At 51.3% G+C, this 19,253-nt stretch overlaps 2 protein-coding genes across 4 annotated transcripts in view; one reads left to right on the top strand and one right to left on the bottom strand.

The window, feature by feature from the left end:
• Nucleotides 1-7,632, top strand: part of PTPN1 (protein tyrosine phosphatase non-receptor type 1) — a 73,244-nt gene extending 65,612 nt beyond the window's left edge. For all 3 annotated transcript variants that reach the window (XM_063633403.1, XM_055266786.2, XM_055266787.2), the window contains 5 exons: nt 1,269-1,478; nt 2,018-2,179; nt 2,553-2,776; nt 4,121-4,316; nt 5,549-7,632. In XM_063633403.1, coding sequence (XP_063489473.1) covers nt 1,269-1,478; nt 2,018-2,179; nt 2,553-2,776; nt 4,121-4,316; nt 5,549-5,572 — 816 coding nt within the window. In that variant the 3' untranslated portion in view covers nt 5,573-7,632. The remainder of the gene's footprint in view (nt 1-1,268; nt 1,479-2,017; nt 2,180-2,552; nt 2,777-4,120; nt 4,317-5,548) is intronic.
• Nucleotides 7,633-8,974: 1,342 nt separating this feature from the next.
• The window catches only part of RIPOR3 (RIPOR family member 3), a 104,851-nt gene continuing 94,572 nt past the window's right edge, over nt 8,975-19,253 (bottom strand). Inside the window, exons 15-22 of the mRNA XM_055266785.2 lie at nt 18,732-18,855; nt 17,964-18,099; nt 17,147-17,308; nt 15,632-15,793; nt 14,939-15,141; nt 12,527-12,610; nt 10,652-10,742; nt 8,975-10,183 (exon numbers count right to left, since the gene is read on the bottom strand). Coding sequence (XP_055122760.2) covers nt 10,083-10,183; nt 10,652-10,742; nt 12,527-12,610; nt 14,939-15,141; nt 15,632-15,793; nt 17,147-17,308; nt 17,964-18,099; nt 18,732-18,855 — 1,063 coding nt within the window. The 3' untranslated portion in view covers nt 8,975-10,082. The remainder of the gene's footprint in view (nt 10,184-10,651; nt 10,743-12,526; nt 12,611-14,938; nt 15,142-15,631; nt 15,794-17,146; nt 17,309-17,963; nt 18,100-18,731; nt 18,856-19,253) is intronic.

The following is a 19,253-nucleotide window of genomic DNA, read 5'->3' as shown; positions in this document are numbered from 1 at the left end:
TAAATATGTATTATTTTCATCCCAGCAGAGTCGGGGGAGGTCCTAGTAACTATGCCATGAGCTCTGTGAGGGTGAGGTGGTGTCTTTGCCCCCGCCTCCCTGGCACAGTAACTGGCACATGGTTGGCATAGTGTGGACATTCGTCAAGTGAAGGAAGGCATCGTGAGCAGATCTCTGGCCTGAATCTTTCTGCCATCAGCTGCTCTCTAGGTGGCCCTGGCACTGGGCCACAGGGAAACCCTCCAGGCTGGTATGGTTCCTGTCTGTGGCTGTCTTCCTGGGCCCATGTTAGGAGACTTTCACTTCCAGAGCCCTTTCCTTCTCAGGGCCTTGCTTACCAAGTGGCTGGTTCCCATTTACTAGGAGCTCTTAGGTCATTGAAGATGTTGCGTACTCCCCCCAGCGAGGGCTGCCTTTTGATCACAGCCGCCAGAAGCCTCAAGGAAGGAGCAGAGCTGGAAACAGACCCCCAGGCTATTGCTTCTGTTCTGGGGCAGACCCAGCCAGGGGAAGAGACATTCTGGGACACAAGGGCTGGGGTCCACCTTTCAAAAGTGTCTGCAGCAGGCTCTGAGCATGGACTCTCTGCCTCCAAACGTCCACCTCCTCGTCGGAAAATGGATGGGAGTGCCTGCCTGGAGCACTGGTGGGAGAGCACAGCACCAGCACGCAGGACACACTCGGTTCATGGGCTGGTGCCATTCGCATTGACCACCTCTTCAGCTGGGTGTTAAGCCACACCTTGGAGTCACCAGCCTTTGGAGACCAAGTCTGTTACTTTTTTCTCTAAAGTGACAGTCCTCTGAAACCTCCAGATCATCTTGAAGCCCCGTCTGAAAGTTGCCCAGAGCCAGTGCCTCCCTCACCTGCTGTTCCTTGTTCACTTTTTCACGGGAGGCCTTGCCGGGCTTTATGACAAGATTTTGTGGGTGGCTGCCCAGCATCATTGTGATTCGTGAGACAAAGAGAAACCAGTTGTAACCATGTAGACAGTGGAAGTGATAGGGAGAAAAGAGGTGAGGGGACTCCTCAATCCGAAGCGACATGAAGTCTAAGCAGACACACCCTGCAGGTTCAGTGTCAAGCCCAGGGCCTGGCCCCAGGGCGTGGTATTTGTTGACTGGGTGTGTGGACCCTGGGAGAAAGTCTGAGAATTAATGTTCCTCTTAGAGGTAGATGAGTGGAAGGTGACTCTGTGTGTACTTGCAATTAGTGATTTCTGTACAGATGATTCTTTTAGAATCATCATGAGTATTTTTCTCTTTCAGACCCAAGAAACTCGAGAGATCTTACATTTCCACTATACCACATGGCCCGACTTTGGAGTCCCTGAATCGCCAGCCTCATTCTTGAACTTTCTTTTCAAAGTCCGAGAGTCGGGGTCACTCAGCCCGGAGCACGGGCCCATTGTGGTGCACTGCAGTGCAGGCATCGGCAGGTCTGGAACCTTCTGTCTGGCTGATACCTGCCTCTTGCTGGTAAGGAGGCCCTTGCGGGCACCCCGGGGAGCTCCTCCACCTGCTCTGCTGTGATGTTTTTTCCTAAGTAGAAACTGAAGCACTTCTCTTCCAAAATACAGAGACTCACAGTGTTAGTCTGTGTTTGCGTTACTAATAAAGGCATACCTGAGACTCAGTAATTTATAAAGAAAAGAGGTTTAAGTGGCTCCCGGTTCTGCAGGCTGTACAAGCATGGCACCAGCATCTGCTCGGCTCCTGGGGAGGCCTCAGGGAGCTTCCAGTCATGGTGGAAGGTGAAGGGGAGCAGGAGCAAGAGATGGGGGAGGTCCCAGACTCTTAACAACCAGATCTCTTGTGAATGCATTGCCTCAGGGAGGGCACCAAGCCTTTCATGAGGGACCTGTCCCCCTGACCCAGACACCTCCTACCCAGCCCTACCTCCAACACGGGATCACATTTCAGCATGAGATTGGGAGGGGACAGACATCTAACCGTGTTATTAACGTTGCCCTTGAGAATTGGACCTGGCTGACTTACATCTCCTCTCTGGCTTTCAGATGGACAAGAGGAAAGACCCTTCTTCCGTTGATATCAAGAAAGTGCTGTTAGAAATGAGGAAGTTTCGGATGGGGCTGATCCAGACAGCAGACCAGCTGCGCTTCTCCTACCTGGCTGTGATCGAAGGTGCCAAATTCATCATGGGGGACTCTTCCGTGCAGGTCAGCATTGCCTTTGTTTGAATCCAGGTGTGACCATTTTAACTTTTTTGTCTTTGAAGGAGGCTGTCAGTTGTAAAAGTTCAAACACCATCTGGTGTCAGGGGAAATAGCTACCCTTCATGTTTAAAATAGCCAGAAAGTTGTCAAAATGTTCACCATGTTGCACTTTGTGCCTTTGAAGTGCTCACATAGAGAGCATTGATAGGAAGATGAGACTTTATTTTCAAAAGATTTCATCTTCCAAGTACATGGCTGCAGCCCTGAGAGGCCAAGAGCCCCTCACCAAGCTGTCACCTCTGCTCACGCAAAGGGATTTCCTGACAAACCAGCCAAAGTGAACACTAATAGGACTTCCTCTTGCTGCTCTTTCAAGGATCAGTGGAAGGAGCTTTCCCACGAGGACCTGGAGCCCCCACCCGAGCACATCCCCCCACCTCCCCGGCCACCCAAACGAATCCTGGAGCCACACAATGGGAAATGCAGGGAGTTCTTCCCAAATCACCAGTGGGTGAAGGATGAGACCCAGGAGGATAAAGACTGCCCCATCAAGGAAGAAAAAGGAAGCCCCTTAAATGCCGCACCCTACAGCATGGAAAGGTAATATGATTGGGTCCCAGCTTGTTGGGGTGAGGGGAAATGACCTGTTCTAGAAACACACGCTGGTACTGAAACCCTGTGGACGCAGCTTCCTCTTGGCAAGCAGTGCTTCCGCATCCTTGGGGAACAGGGCGCGTGGACCACAGCCACTCCACTCCTGGCTGTGGGAGGTCCGGTATTGGGCACAGGGTGGCCGCAGGACATGAGCCACTTCTGTGGGCTTCTAGTGCCACCTTGTGGTGCTTGTTGGAATGACGGGCTCGGAGCCACCAAGTAGGGTTTTTCTGCCCCCCCCCTCGACAACAGCGCCCTCCCCCCAGGTTTCCAGACAGTCCTGAAATGTGATGTCCAGGCTTGACCATATGCCCTCAGTCCCCACAGTGGTCCTTTGGGGAATGTAACCTTTTTTATGTGGTCTTGATTAAATCCCGTTTTACTTCCTTGCAGGTTAACAACCATTATTGAGTACCTATTGATATGTGTGGTGTACTGAGTTAACTAGAACATGTCCCTTGGTCTGTGTTCTAGATCATCTTGCTGGGAAAAAGGCAGACCCAAAGCATATTTTGGTGGGAGCCCATGGACAGTGATGTGATAGAGGTGTCCGCTGAGGTGGTCAGGGAAGGCTGCTTGCAGTAGGTGGCCATGCATGGAAAGTTTGCAGAATGAGCAGGTGTTAGTTCCAGCTGGAGATGACTGCCGGCTGTGCCCTTGCTACCTGCTTTCTGGAGGGAAGTTTTAAGACGTGTGCATACTTGACCCAGCAGTTGTATACATGGAGAAATTTACCCTGCAGCGACTCTCAAAACAAGCGTGTAAAGATGTGTATAGGTAGTTGTGTTTGTTGTAGCATTGTTTGTAGTAGTGAAAAATTAGAGATAGGCCAATGATATAACCAGGGACCTGATCAATTATGTTCTCTCCCAGTGTTGGGATATTTTGTAGCTCTTAAAGAATGAGATCTGGGTGTACTGATGTGGCCAGACATTACAATTGCAGTACATGAGAAGGCAAATCATACAATAGTGTGTACACCAGTGGGTCCTCCAGCCAGATAAATCCTCACAGTGACCAGTCGCCTAGGCACCTTGTGAACCCTACCCTGGGTGTGGGTGCTATCTGAAGTACCTGGGGGAGGGGGTAACAAGTGGACTTCAGGCTGATGTGGGCCCTGGCCTGGCCCTCCCTCCAAGCAAAGGGGGCTGGCTTGCTGGAAGGTTAACATCATCCAACTCTGTCTACACGTGGCTTGTTTTTTCCTAGAATTCCTGCCACAATAGCAGCATCCTTGCCATTCATTTTCTCCAAAGTGAGTAACCCATCTCTGCCCCTCTGATTCCTCAGCATGAGTCAAGACACTGAAGTTAGAAGTCGGGTCGTGGGGGGAAGTCTTCGAGGTGCCCAGGCTGCCTCCCCAGCCAAAGGGGAGCCGTCGCTGCCTGAGAAGGACGAGGACCATGCACTGAGTCACTGGAAGCCCTTCCTGGTCAACATGTGCGTGGCTACGGTCCTCACGGCTGGCGCGTACCTCTGCTACAGGGTATGTTTCCACTGACAGACGCGCTGGCGAGATGCTCGTGTGCAGAGAGCACTGGCCGCTAGCCTGATGGTAGGATTCAGTTCTGTGGCGCATCTGAGCCAGTCTCAGAAGAAACAGATCAAAGGTTTTTAAAGTCTGGAACTGTGGAAGGGCTAACAAGAGAGTTAAGGATCGATGCACTGGGGTTTTAAGGAGCCCTCTGGTCCCAAGAATATAAGAGTCTAATCTCAGGGCCTTAACCTATTCAGGAGTAAGTAGAGAAAATGCCAAATACATCTGTTTCTCTCTCTTTTTTTTTTTTATTCCTCTGTTTTTGGAAAAAAAATAGAATTACAACACATTGTTGTTTTTAACCTTTATAAAAAGCAGCTTTTTGTTATTTCTGGAAAAAAAAAAAAACAAAGTAGGCACTTACGAAACTTTCTCATACCCTTAGGTGATGTAATCAGCTATATAATTTATATTTGATTTCCCAGGGAAGGAATCCCAAACTTTTACGAATGTAAACTCCCTTGGAGAAGAGGGTTAGGACGCTATTGCGCTCAAGCCCCCCTCAGCTGTGTGCACACTGAGCCAGGACAGGGTCTTTGAGCTTTCCCATTGTAAGAAGAACAGCAACAAAAGGCCGTCTAGAAAAACAGAACTTGCCTCTGCTTCTGCTCAGGGTGTCCCCACTGGGTTTCCATTGTCCTTTCTCCATTGCTCCCTCCTGTGACAGCCATCTTGCTCATGTACCAGCCCTCATCACCCCATCCCCATAAATGGGTGTCCTCGAGGCCTCTGCCTGGGGGTCAGAAGTCACCACAGGGTGGCCATCGGCATGTCAACCCGCTGTTGATTCAGAGGAGTGGGCTCCACCTCATTGGGAGAAGTGCCATTTCAGCAGAAATCCACACGTTAGACGTGTGTTGCTGTTAAGTAAGGAGAAGAGAGAGGACTAGCCTCAGAGCTCTGGCCATGGAAATGACCTCTAAGACTTTTTCATCGTTTTAAATATTTTACCTCTTTCCAGGTGGCCATCTGAGTACATCAGATGGTTTTGCAAAATGCAGACAATTTTTTCCTTGGGGGTGATTTTTGGGGAGAGGGGGCTACTGTAAAAAATAAAACCAAAACCCCCTTTGCTCCCTTGGAGGTTGAAGTTGCCGGGGGGTGTGGCCGGGGTCATGCATGAGGCGACAGCTCTGCGGGTGCGGGTCTGGGCTCATCTGAACTGTTTGGTTTCATTCCAGTTCCTGTTCAACAGCAACACATAGCCTGACCCTCCTCCACTCCACCTCCACCCACTGTCCGCCTCTGCCCGCAGAGCCCACGCCCGACTAGCAGGCATGCCGTGGTAGGTAAGGGCCGCCGGACCGCGTAGAGAGCCGGGCCCCGGACGGACGTTGGTTCTGCACTAAAACCCATCTTCCCCGGATGTGTGTCTCACCCCTCATCCTTTTACTTTTTGCCCCTTCCACTTTGAGTACCAAATCCACAAGCCATTTTTTGAGGAGAGTGAAAGAGAGTACCATGCTGGTGGCGCAGAGGGAAGGGGCCTGCACCTGTCTTGGGGCTCGCCCCACCCAGGGCTCCCTCCTGGAGCATCCCAGGCAGGTGGCACACCAACAGCCCCCCTTGAATCTGCAGGGAGCAACTCTCCACTCCATATTTATTTAAACAAATTTTTCCCCAAAGGCATCCATAGTGCACTAGCATTTTCTTGAACCAATAATGTATTAAATTTTTTGATGTCAGCCTTGCATCAAGGGCTTTATCAAAAAGTACAATAATAAATCCTCAGGTAGTACTGGGAATGGAAGACTTTGCCATGGGCCTGCTGCGTCAGACCAGTACTGGGAAGGAGGACGGTTGTAAGCAGTCGTTATTTAGTGATATTGTGGGTAACGTGAGAAGATAGAACAATGCTATAATATATAATGAACACGTGGGTATTTAATAAGAAACATGATGTGAGATTACTTTGTCCCGCTTATTCTCCGCCCTGTTATCTGCTAGATCTAGTTCTCAATCACTGCTCCCCCGTGTGTATTAGAATGCATGTAAGGTCTTCTTGTGTCCTGATGAAAAATATGTGCTTGAAATGAGAAACTTTGATCTCTGCTTACTAATGTGCCCCATGTCCAAGTCCAACCTGCCTGTGCATGACCTGATCATTACATGGCTGTGGTTCCTAAGCCTGTTGCTGAAGTCATTGTCGCTCAGCAATAGGGTACAGTTTTCCAGGAATAGGCATTTGCCTAATTCCTGGCATGACACTCTAGTGACTTCCTGGTGAGGCCCGGCCTGTCCTGGTACAGCAGGGTTTCACTGTAACTCAGACATTCCAAGGGTATGGGAAGCCATATTCACACCTCACGCTCTGGACATGATTTAGGCAAGCAGGGACACCCCCCACCCCCCACCTTTGGGATCAGCCTCCGTCATTCCAAGTCAGTACTCTTCTTAAGCAGAGTACTGATTTGGAAGAGAGGCAACTGCTGGAAACCACACTTCTTGAAACAGCCTGGGTGACGGTCCTTTAGGCAGCCTGCCGCCGTCTCCGTCCCGGTTCACCTTGCCGAGAGAGGCGCGTCTGCCCCACCCTCGAATCCTGTGGGGCCTGATGGTGCTCACGACTCTTCCTGCAAAGGGAACTGAAGACCTCCACATTAAGTGGCTTTTTAACAAGAAAAACACGGCAGCTGTAGCTCCCGAGCTACTCTCTTGCCAGCATTTTCACATTTTGCCTTTCTCGTGGTAGAAGCCAGTACAGAGAAATTCTGTGGTGGGAACATTCGAGGTGTCACCCCGCAGAGCTGTGGTGAGGTGTGGATAAGGCTTAGGTGCCAGGCTGTAAGCATTCTGAGCTGGGCTTGTTGTTTTTAAGTCCTGTATATGTATGTAGTAGTTTGGGTGTGTATATATAGTAGCATTTCAAAATGGACGTACTGGTTTAACCTCCTATCCTTGGAGAGCAGCTGGCTCTCCACCTTGTTACATGTATGTTAGAGAGGTAGCGAGCTGCTCTGCTATATGCCTTAAGCCAATATTTACTCATCAGGTCATTATTTTTTACAATGGCCGTGGAATAAACCATTTTTACAAAAATAAAAACAAACAAAAAAAGCAAGGTGTTTTGGTATAATACCTTTTCAGGTGTGTGTGGATACGTGGCTGCATGACCAGGTGGGCGGGGAGGGGGGGGGGGCGGCGTGTCTCAGGGTCTTCTGTGACCTCACAGAACTGTCAGACTGTACAGTTTTCCAACTTGCCATATTCATGATGGGTTTGCATTTTAGCTGCAACAATAAAATTTTTTTCTAAAGAACATGAATTTGGGGTGCTTCCCATTTTTTTTTCTTTGCTTAATAGAGCTAAAGCAGGGTGAGTAACTCCTGTTTCTTTCCATCCCTGCTGATGTGAAACAGATGTTGTCAATCAGCTGGGGTTAGAGTTTTCCACTTCTAAGAATTAACCTCAGCATCCCTGTATTGCCAGCATCCTCAGGCTGGAGCGCTTTCCTTGACTGTGAGCTTATTGAACACCTTAGGCCTCAGCCCATTTCCTTCCCAAATCGATGCTCTGCCTGTGCAGGGCCCTCGGATAACTTATCAGTGTTGTTTGAAGAACAGTGTTTTGAGTGAGTTGTAATCTCAAAACCGTATCCCTTACCCAGTTACCTGTAAGAAACGATGGTTACCGCATCTCAGTACGTAAAGTCCATTTGATATAGAATTGACTTAGAAATAAGATAAACAATTAGTATAGTTTTTCATTTGTGTACAAAATTAAACAATGTAAATTCCCCCCAAAGTAATTTTTTTGACTTTTTGTTTTGAAGTAATTTTGGACTTGCAAAATGTTGCCAAAATAGTACAAAGAGTTTCCTGGTACCCTCGAAGGTTCCTCGACTGTTTCAAAGCTGGCTGCACACCCAGGCTCATGAGACTGGGAAGAGGACAGGCTGTGGTCATGTGGAACCACAGGGGCCTGGGGCTGCAGATGTCAGTGTGGCTTCCACCGTTTCAGGTATAAAAAAGGGCATCTAAGCTTTCAAGAAGAGGGAGGAGGCTCTAGGGCAGCGGTCCCCAACCTTGTTGGCACCAGGAACCGGTTCCATGGAAGACAGTTTTTCCACAGGCCTGGGGGTGGTGAGGGATAGTTTTGGGATAGAAACTTCCACCTCAGATCATCAGGCATCAGATTCTCATAAGGAGCTTGCAACCTGATCTCTCGCACACATGCAGTTCACAATAGGGTTCACGCTCCTATGAGAACCTGATGCTGCAGCTGATCTAACAGGAGGTGGAGCTCAGGCGGTAATGCTCGCTCGCCACTCACCTCCTGCCATGCAGTCCAGTTCCTAACAGGCCTCAGACCAGTACCGGTCTGTGGCCTGAGGGTTGAGGACCCCTGCTCTAGGCTGGTACTGCTGATGCTTAAAAAGAGAGGGTTTGCCAGAAATCAGATGGGACAAAAGGGCAAAGGCTGTGCCACAGAGTGCCCATATAGGGGAAAGCATGCCTGGAGCCTTCGAGAGCATGTAGAGAAGCCCAGAGACTGCATTTACCGGAGCTGCTGCCTGAGGCCACCCTCCAAGTGTCCCCACAGTGCACCACAAGACCACAGGAGTGACCTCACTGGCAGGTATTTGGGGAGACAACCGCTGTCTACTCTTTTGGGTAAAAGGTGAAACACCAATTAAAATAGTTTAATTGAAATTTCAGAAAATTGAACATATGAACAAGGCAAATAAATACTAAGTTAAAAACAATATGTACAGGAAGTATTGATGAGAATGTTCAAGTTAAAGTTCTCCAATGCCATTGCTACAGCAACCTCAAACCCTAGGTTCTCTCTGCACTATTAACACAGACATCTCAGGACATGGTTTGCTTTTTTTTTTTTTTAAGACTTAAATAGGAAACTAATTTTCTTTCTTTAAAGCAATTGCGATCTTCAGTGAACTTTTAGGCCAGTTGATGGCTTCTTAGCGGCTTATTGACGAGACCCTAGGGTAGCTTCCGAAGCTGGATTGATTGCATTTGGGTGTAGATGGTCAAAGTGAGTGGCCCTACTGCCCGTGCTGCTTAGGGCTCCTGGGCTGATGTGGTGGCTTCTTCCCTTTGTGCTGCTGAACATAGGGAAAGTGAGGTTCACAGTCCACCAGCCGCTGTCTGTGAGCTCCACCAGCACACTGGCTGCAGGTCAGGCTGAGAGTGTGGTTGTAGAAACCCTGGCTTTGTGCCTTCCCACCTTCCCCAGCTCACTAAGGTGACACCTGGCTGCTGCTGAAATAGCCTGAGCAGTCTTGCATTAGCAGGGCCAGCCACCTGCCAGCCTGCTGCACCCCAGTGCCTGTGGACGCAGAAGTGCCGAGCAGCTGACCGGCAGCGAGGCCTGGAGTTCTACACACTTGTCTTGGAGCCTTTTATTTAGGGCCTCAACTTGCCTGGCCTTGGCCCTTTTGTAGGTGGCCACCTAGTGCGGCTCGGCTCTGCATCTCGGGGAAGGTCACACAGACCCTCAGCCAGAAGTCGAGTGCTCCGTTGAGGCCGTGCAGCCCCTGGAATGCTGTACCTTTGCCTTGCTTTTTTCTGCTTCTGTACAAAAGATCAACCCATGCCCTGGGGCTGGGTCAGTGGCCGGAGCCTCAGGTAGAGGTCTGGGCAGCTCACACTCCTGGAGGAGTGCACGGCACCATTACCCAGAGTGCAGGCTATGTCCAGGCCAGGCAGCAGCAAAAAAACTGACGTGAGATTTGTGCTCATCAGCCAGGATTTTTTAAAATATTGTGATTTCAACGTCTGCCTCCTGGCAAAAGACTTCTCTTTGTTCTGAGCAGAGCTTGCCCATCTTCTCAAAAGCTAACCGTCCTTTTTCACCTGAAATAGCAAAGGGACCTGTCAGCAGGTTGGATCCTGCCTTGGCACTTCCAACTCTCCTGGGCCAAGGCGGCCCTAGTGCTTAGTGACTGTGGGTCTCGGTGGTCTCTGCAAAGCGGCAGGGGAGGGAGTATGTGCGGGAGCCCCCACCTGATGACTCACATGGCCTCGGGGCCTTGCTTTTACCTCTAGGATATTCTGCTGAATCGGAACCCTGCCTTGCCTCTGGCTTCTATCCCAAAAAATCTAAGAAGATAGCGAACACTCCCTGCCACCCCAGCCATGAAGGAGGCCTGCCTTGGCAGGATGCTACAAAGGGTGGAGGTCGGCTGTGTGCCAGGGCTGCTAACGGTGCCCATCCCGGGTGCCCCAGAGCTGTTCTACCTGCTGGGAGAGCTGGGTGTGGCCTCTCGAAGATTCTAAGGGCCCCAGGAACCCTGCTGCGCTGCACAGATTGTGCCACTTTACCAAACGACAGTGTGGTTTCCCGGGCTGCTGCCCGCACGGCCTCCAGGTCAGACTGGCACAGGCTGGCAATCTGGTCGATGCTTTCAATGCCCTGTTCGAGATTAGGAGAAAAAGAATCCTTTAGGGGGCCTTCTCAACAGCAGGCAGAGTCCACTTAGTGGCCCTGCAGGGCCAGTCCTAGCGTGGTCTCTGGGGCCTCAGCCCCTTCCTCTTCTCCAGGCTTCCAGGTTTTTTAGGTGGCCTCAGGTTCATGAGAGGCACCTCTAGACTCTGGAAGTGTCTCGCCTCTTCAGCCCTGACACCTACTAGGGAGCCAGGCTGTTAGCAGAACTCGTCTTCCTGGACGCCTGCTGAAAGGTTAGAATTGAAAAGGAGACCTGCTGCTTTTTGGACCTTCCTGCCTCCCTCACGCTCTCCTTACCCTACTCTCCAGGGCAGCCTGTGCCAGTACTTCGCCCGACTCAGGCACATGCCCCCGGGGCTGCTCCTTCAGGCCAAGGACCGGCATGCACTGCAGCGCCCGCTACTGGGCACCTGGCCCTCACTGGTTTTCTGATCTTCTCCTCTTAGAATTTCCTATTGATCCATCCCAGAATGAATGGGAGTTCAATCTGTTTGAACTATCTTTCATCTAGCATCTGTGCAATTCCAAATGCAGGTGAGGCTGAGGGAAAGCGGGCATCCCCTCACATCCATGGGATCTATGTGTGGGTTGTATCAAGAGTCTCAAAAATGCTCATATTCTCTAGTCCTAGAATTGGGTCTAGCCTAAGGAGATAATTCAGAACTCCATGTTTTTTTAAAGCTTTATGCACAAACATGATCATAACGACATGATTTATGATAAAAATTGGATGCTATTTCCTATGAAAGCGGCTGAGTAGGTTAAATTAAGGTATACCCTTGATAGCCCCTTCATAAAGAATTCTAAAGTGAAAAAAAAAAAAAAGACAAAAAAACACCACAAATAAGGAATTCTAGGCCGGGCACGGTGGCTCACGCCTGTAATCCCAGCACTTTGGGAGGCCGAGGCGGGCAGATCACAAGGTCAGGAGATCGAGACCATCCTGGCTAACACAGGTAAAACCCCGTCTCTACTAAAAATACAAAAAAATTAGCCGGGCGTGGTGGCGGGTGCCTGTAGTCCCAGCTGCTGGGGAGGCTGAGGCAGGAGAATGGTGTGAACCCAGAAGGCAGAGCTTGCAGTGAGCCGAGATCGCGCCACTGCACTCCAGCCTGGGTGACAGAACGAGACTTCATCTCCAAAGAAAAAAGAACTCTAAAGTGCTGCCAGTCTAACACAAAATGTTCTTATTTTGTTGACTGTTTTTAAACTATGTTTGGATCAACAATTTTAAATGCTCACGCACACCCACAAACTTTTAAAAGAAGCATACCAAAATGTCAGCCATTGTTTCTGCTACATTCTAGGATGATGGATAACTTTCTTTTCTATCTCTATATTTTATAGCTTTTTTTTTGAGATGGAGTCTTCCTCCGTCGCCCAGGCTGAAGTGCAGTGGCATGATCTCGGCTCACTGCAACCTCCGCCTCCCGAGTTCAAGTCCCGAGTAGCTGGGACTACAGGCATGTGCCACCACGCCCAGCTAATTGTGTGTGTGTGTGTGTGTGTGTGTGTGTGTGTGTGTATGTGTGTGTATTATTAGTAGAGATGGGGTTTTGCCGCGTTAGCCAGGCTGGTTTTGAACTCCTGACCTCAGGTGATCTGCCTGCCTTGGCCTCCCGAAGTGCTGGGATTACAGGCATGAGCCACCACGCCCGGCCCCAGTGGAATCATTTTGAAGTTAACTAACCTTAACCCTAACCACAAGCAGGCTTTTCTGTCAGCCACTAATGGGGAAACGTCAGGCTCACCTTGAGGTGTTTGAGTGCTAGGCATGCGGCCTGCTGGAGCCTTGCATCGTTTTCTGCCAGGGCGTTGGTGTAGAAGAGCAAAGCCTGGGGAGAGTAAGGAGGCTGTGAATGGAGGGGTAAGCAGAAGTGGAGTCCATGGTTCTGGGTCCATCAGTCGCCAGGTGCCGACAGTAAGGCACACTGTACCCATCTTTCTCTAAACAATGTTCAGGACATGATCGGTCCGTCTTTGGGCCAGGTGTACACAGTCACAAGATCTATACTGTGGTGTTTAATTTATCCCTAGAAACAGATCCCAGGGCTAATACAATGAAGAAAGCTCTTTTTGTCTAATAATATTCCGGAAGTGCATTCTGAAACTGCTGTCTATAAAATGCTCAATCAGAGAAATCGGATGCCCAGCTCAGAACAACAGAAGAACTGATCATCCCATGTGCGTTGCCCTCTTCAGCTGAAAACAGGCAAGGCTGCCGCCTCGGGCCAGAGGGAAACCTGCCTATTCCCCTCAGCCCTCCTGTCCAGTCACAGCGGTGACCCTGCCCTCTTCGGTCTCATGACCATGGCCACATCAGTTCATGTCTTTGGGCCTAACTTGACTCAGCTGAAAACAAAGCTGGCACTTGCTTCATTGTTATAGAAAGCACACAGGGTTGTGCCCGGCCCGCAGGGGAGTCCAGCGTCTGCGGCTGCAAAGGGAAACCCAGGAGTGGGTTTGCGCTCACTCAGTCGAGTGGCTGCAGCTTCAACTGCACGGGTGGGGTGATAGAGGGGCCCAGGTGTAGAGTTGGCTCCAGGGACCTGGGCCCAGAGCCAAAAGAGAATGGCCACCTTTCCATCTGCAGGTGGCTCTCCAAAGTGTCTGCTGCTTTGGGAAGACAGGGAGACTGGGAGTAGGATCAGGTCCTGCTGCTCCTCCTACACAGGGCGCTGGTGAAGGCTGTCAGGCCACATCAGCGTGGAAATGTCACACTGCCCACTGCCTCTAACCCCAGGGTCCCAGGTCATGGCAGCCCACTCCTTCCTCAGCACCCTCATCTGAGGCCAAGCGATCTGTCACTGGGTTGGCCCCCACCTCAGTGTTTCCTACTCTCTAAAGTCTGTCACATGAAGATGAAGGCCCTTTCTTTTTTTGAGACAGAGTCTCACTTCGTTGCCCAGGCTGGGGTGCAGTAGCACAATCTCGGCTCACTGCAGCCTCTGCTTCCCATGGAGGCCTTATTTATATACCCCCATACCCAAAAAAACAAAATACACCTAACTTCAGTGGATCCTTGAAGCCAACTACTAGTTTTCAGGAACTACAGAAGACAGAGAAATATATTAAACTACCATTAAACTTCCTGCAAGCAGCAAAGTCTAAGTCTAGGACAACCTGGGATCAATGAAATTAATTGCAAGCAGAGAAAGAAATGGAGAAAAAAACCTTTAGATTAAGTGGAAATTGAAAGCCATCAGCCAATCACAATGTGTGTCCTTATGTAGATCCTAGTTTAACAAAAAATAAAGCAGGATGCTTGAGGCTTAGAAATGTGAACGTAACATATATGATATAAAGGAATTGATGGTTAATTTTTTAGATAAGATAATGGTGTAGAGTTGTGATTTTTGAAAGAATTCTTAACATTTTGACACACATAGTTAACTATTTAAGGTCAAATAGGATGTCTCAGGTTGCTTCAGAGTGATACAGGGGAGTGGGGGGGAAGGGGCAGGACTGGCCATGGGTTGATTGATGGTGGTTGGGCTTGGGTTATGGGTGCAGGTAGCTTCATTATATTGCTCTGTCTACTTTTGCAAGTTCAAAAGTCTCCAAATAAAGAGTTAAAAACAACCACAAGGTAGGCGGATGGGCTCCAAGAAGGGCTATTGGCAACGGAACTGGAGATTTCCTCTCCAGTCTGGAGGTGAGACCATCAGTGTAGACTATGCCCTTGATGTCACCCTTCCTGAACCCCTCAGGGTGTGGCGCCTTAAACATACAGTAGTCACAGGCTAAGAGTGAAAAGGCAAGAGAGGTCCATTCTCTTGGTTTTCAAATGGACTGAACACAATGACCCATTACCAGGTAGCCATGAATATTAATTGAAAGTAAATAAGGATGACTATCAAAACACTAAGAAGGGCTGGGCACGGTGGCTCACGCCTGTAATCCCAGCACTTTGGGAAGCCGAGGCGGGCGGATCACAGGGTCAGGAGTTTGAGACCAGCCTGGCCAACATGGTGAAACCCTGTATCTACTAAAAATACAAAAATTAGCCGGGTATGGTGGTGGGCGCCTGTAATCCCAGCTAAATAGCTCACAGCCACTGCAGCCCCTGGCACTCACTTCTTTGTGCTTTTCCACGAGAACACCTGCTTACCTATGCCCACACATCTGTGGCCAGGGGCTGCCACCTCCCCTGGACAACGTACCTTTTCCCGGAAGCTTCTGTTCCTGACTGCACCCGCCAGGCGAGCGCTGGCCGCCCTGCACACCCTCGGAGTGCCATCCAGCTGGAGCAGCGCCCAGGCTCTTAAGGTCTGGGGCAGAGGCTGGAGCTGGCCCAGCCGCTTCCCCTGCAGCTTCCGGACCGCCTTGGCCTGCCCCGCACAGTGAAGCTCCTCGATGAGTGTCACTAGAAGACAGGAAAGAGGTGGGCCCGGGTCCCCTGAATGGGAGTTTGGCAGGACAGCTGCAAGTTTGCTTGGCTGCTGCCAGTAGCCACAGAGGAACAAATCCCAGACCCACTGGGATGATCACGAAGGCCCAGCCTGGACTGGTTTCACAGGGAGCTCCTGGAATCTCCAGGAAGGCCTTTTAAAACAAGGGATCAAATACGCTCCAAAAATTAATAAAACCACAGCCCACACTTCCAGGGACTCTGGCTAGCCAAGATCACCCTCCTACCCAGCTCTGACCTCTGTTCTGTGCTTTTTAAAGCTGACTTCCCCTGGAGCTAATATCAGCCCCCATCGGCTGAATGCAGAGTCTCATTAAATCGGGGTTCCCAAAAGAACAGTTGGCGGGGACAGATATAGTGGTTCTGAATTATAACCTGAGAAACTGCGTGTGACAGGGCTCCGTGGATATTCCTCTGCTATGACAGCCATCCACCACAGTCTTACCTTCCTTGGTGAGCTGTGTGAAGTGCTTCTCCAGGTCAGAGACGCTCTGCCTCTGCAGGTAGCCGTGAAACTGGAACCAGGTAATGATCTGTTCTTCTGGGAGCCCAGCTCCGGGGAGCAGCCCACCACAGCTGACCACCTGCTCCAGAAGCCTGTGGCACACTGGCCAAAGGGGAGAGCACGTCAGGAGAAACTGAGACCTCAACCCTCCACGCTTCTCAGCTGGGAGTAGCCTGGTCAGCTAAAGGGCTTTCTGGGCCGGGCGCAGTGGCTCGCGCCTGTAACCCCAGCACTTTGGGAGGCAGAGGTGGGCGGATCACCTGAGGTCAGGAGTTCGAGACCAGCCTGACCAACATGGTGAAACCTCATCTCTACTAAAAATACAAAATTAGCTGGGTGTGGTGGTGCCTGCCTGTTTCCCAGCTACTCTGGAGACTGAGGCAGGAGAATCGCTTGAACCCGGGAGGTGGAGGTTGTAGTGAGCCAAGATTGCGCTACTGCACTCCAGCCTGGGCAACGTGAGTGAAACCCCATCTCAAAAAAATAAAAGGGTTTCTGATGGCATGAGGGCAGGTGTCCCTCACTGCATTCCCTGTGCCGTGGGGGAGGAGTGGGCCCCGCTGGAGTCAGGACTATGACTCCAACTCACCTTGAGTCAGACCGTGTTGGGTTCATCCCCATGCCCTGGGCCCCACACCACACCTGGATCTAAATCCCGGAGGCAGGGCCTGGGAATATGCATGTCAACAAGCAGTCCAGGTGGTGCTTGGAACATGACTGTCACGTTTCACTTGCTCCACAGAGAAAGGCAAATTCTGGGGAAGGAGCAGTCCAGCCAGCATTTCTAGATGCCCTCGTGGGCCCCTGCCTGCCTCCCTTCCCATAAGGTTCATTCTTTACCCCTGTCAGGCTCTGGTGGGAGGCATGGAATCTGTCCCCAGAAAAATGCACTGGTGGCTGGGCGCAGTGGCTCATGCCTATAATCCCAGCACTTTGGGAGGCCAAGGCGGGTGATTCACAAGGTCAGGAGTTCAAGACCAGCCTGGCCAATATGGTGAAACCGTCTCTACTAAAAATACAAAAAAAAAAAGAAAATTAGCCAAGCGTGGTGGTGCGCACCTGTCATCCCAGCTACTTGGAGGCTGAGGCAGAAGAATTGCTTGAACCCGGGAGGTAGAGTTTGCAGTGAGCCATGATTGTGCCACTGCGCTCCAGCCTGGATGACAGGGTGAGACTCCATCTCAAAAAAAGAAAAGAAAAATACACCAGCCCACCAAGGTTTGCATGCAGCTTCAGGGCTCCACACACTGCTCAGACAGCCCCAGGTGGAGGCCTCTTCTCGCCCAGTGAAAGGGCGGTGACTCGCATTGAAGCCAAGAAACCTCTGTCCAATGGCATGAAGACACAGAAGTGAAGACAGGGCTGAAATTAGGCCAGCTGTGGCCACCCTGAAGGCCCTGGAGACTCAATACAGCCTTTCTGTGGGAGGGGACGACAGGACAGAAGGGAACCCACCTGTTTCCAGCTGTCCTGGGTATTTCCCTCTGACTCTGTGCAGGAAGGTTTTCTTGAGCTGGTTCAGCAGCGTCGTGGCAGGGCAGGACAGGATGCTGCCAGGCCCTGTGCACCCTCTCCACAGCTTCAGGCACCCCTTCCTCCGCGAGGCCTGTGGGATGACTGAAAGCCCCAGTTCAGAAACCTGAATGGTGACTCGGGGAGAGCACGTGACAAGGACCACAAAGGTTTCCCTCCACTAGGACCTGAGGGGGTAGGGAGGAGGGGACGGTGTGGCTTGATGTGAGGTCCCTTCCCTGCATTCCCATGTGACACATGAGCAGCTTTGGCTCTAAGCATCTTACCAGGGCGACCACCTGCAGTCCCCACAACAACCTGGGAGGGGCTGCTGTCACCAGCCTCTCCTTACGGACAAGGAACCTGGCCTTCTGAGAGGGGAGGTCACACGGGGCAGAGGCACAGCTGGGATCACAGCTACTTTTTGAGGGCACATTCTGCACCTTGAATGTGGCCTGGGGTTACCTCACTGAACCCTATGCAGTGCCCTCCTCCTATACAGATAGGAAAGCAGAGGCTCAGAGAGGTGAATCATTTGCCTGGAGTCACACAGCTGACTGAAGAGTATGCTGCAACTCCAAGACTTGCCTCCCTTACCTCCCCGCAAACAGTGTGTATCTCTGAGCCCAGCCCAGCCACAGCCTCCACTCTGGGCCCTGGTTAACTTTGGCTATTAGGAAGGGAGAAGAGGCTCCCCAAGCTTTGATCCCGTCCCCGTGCCGTTCACACAGGCAGCCCCTGGGTGGTAGCAGCTACTTACTCTCTTCAATGGATGTTGCCTTGCCGACTTTCTCAAAGTCAAGGACAGAAAGTGTCTCCAGAACGTGCTTTTGCTGTGCCACTTCTTCCAGGAGGCAATCCTGGACCAGCCTTGATAAATTAGGGGAGGCCAGTTTCTGGGAAGCAGCCCAGATGCTCCAGGTTAGCATGGAACATGCCCGCTGAGGTCAGCCGTTACGGCTGTGGCTCCCACCTGCTTGTGCCCATCTCTTCTGTCCCGGGGGCCTCCCTGACTGTCATCTGGGGATTCCCCTTTCACCAAGGTGGCTGAGCTAATGGGATGCAGGCTGGGCTGCCAGGGACCACCTTTGCCCCCAGAAGGAGGACCAACCTGCCTGAAAGTGAAGCCAACCCACATTGCAAAGCAGAACTGAGAGAGAGCTAGTCCTGATAGCACTTGAACCCGTGCATCCAGCCGGGCCTGAAGCCTACCTCTGAGGCTTTCAATACCATGAGCCGATAAATTTTCCTGTTGGCTGAGCCAGTTTGCATTAGGGTTCTGGCAACTATAGATGAGAGTCACCACCACAGCCTTTAGTTTAGGGCTTGGCCTGCGTAAGAGCCACACGAGTATTCACCCAGACCCTGGTCTGCCTCTTCCACTGGGGAACAGCCTCAGTCTCACAGGCTTCCAGGATGCAGGTCTGTCACCCCTTCATGCTTCCCACCACCTTCAAGATGAGCCCTTTGCAAAGAGGACTCCAAACCCCTGTCTGCCCCTCCCTGACAAGTCCCCTAGCCCAGCCACCTGCAGCAGAGCTTTGCAGACTTGGAGGTGTACCGTCAGCAGCATGTCCAGCTCCGGGGCACCGGCTGTGAGTTCCCTGGATGAAGCTTTCAGTGATGACGGTGGGGGCAAGGGCCGGTCCTTTCTGAGTTGAATTGAAAACTGGGTGACCATTCCGGTTAGCAGTTCAGCTCCCTCTGAGGGTGGGGGAACCCTCCCTTCCCAGCAAGCCCCAGGTCAGGGAGGCCCACTCCAGGTCCCAGGGAGTTCAACTGAAGAGGAAGGGGAAAGGGGGAAAGGGCCGCAGCAACTCGAAACAGAGCTGGGCGGTGTAGCCAAGGGCTTGGGGAAGGCAGGGCGGGCAGTCATCTTCCAGGAGATCTCGTGGAGGTAGAAGACAATTCCAACTCATCCCAGCTCTGTGACGCTGGACAAGTCTGCCTCCCCAAGGCTCAGGTGACTCATCTGTCAAGGGAGGCAGGAACCCCACACTCAAGGCCATGAGGGGTGCATGAAATACGTTGGGCAAGAGTGCCTCACACC

This window comes from Symphalangus syndactylus, chromosome 24 (assembly GCF_028878055.3).
Source record: "Symphalangus syndactylus isolate Jambi chromosome 24, NHGRI_mSymSyn1-v2.1_pri, whole genome shotgun sequence".
NCBI lineage: Eukaryota > Metazoa > Chordata > Mammalia > Primates > Hylobatidae > Symphalangus > Symphalangus syndactylus.
Note: the sequence above shows the minus strand (reverse complement) of the source record. Positions and strands in the feature narration are given on the sequence as shown.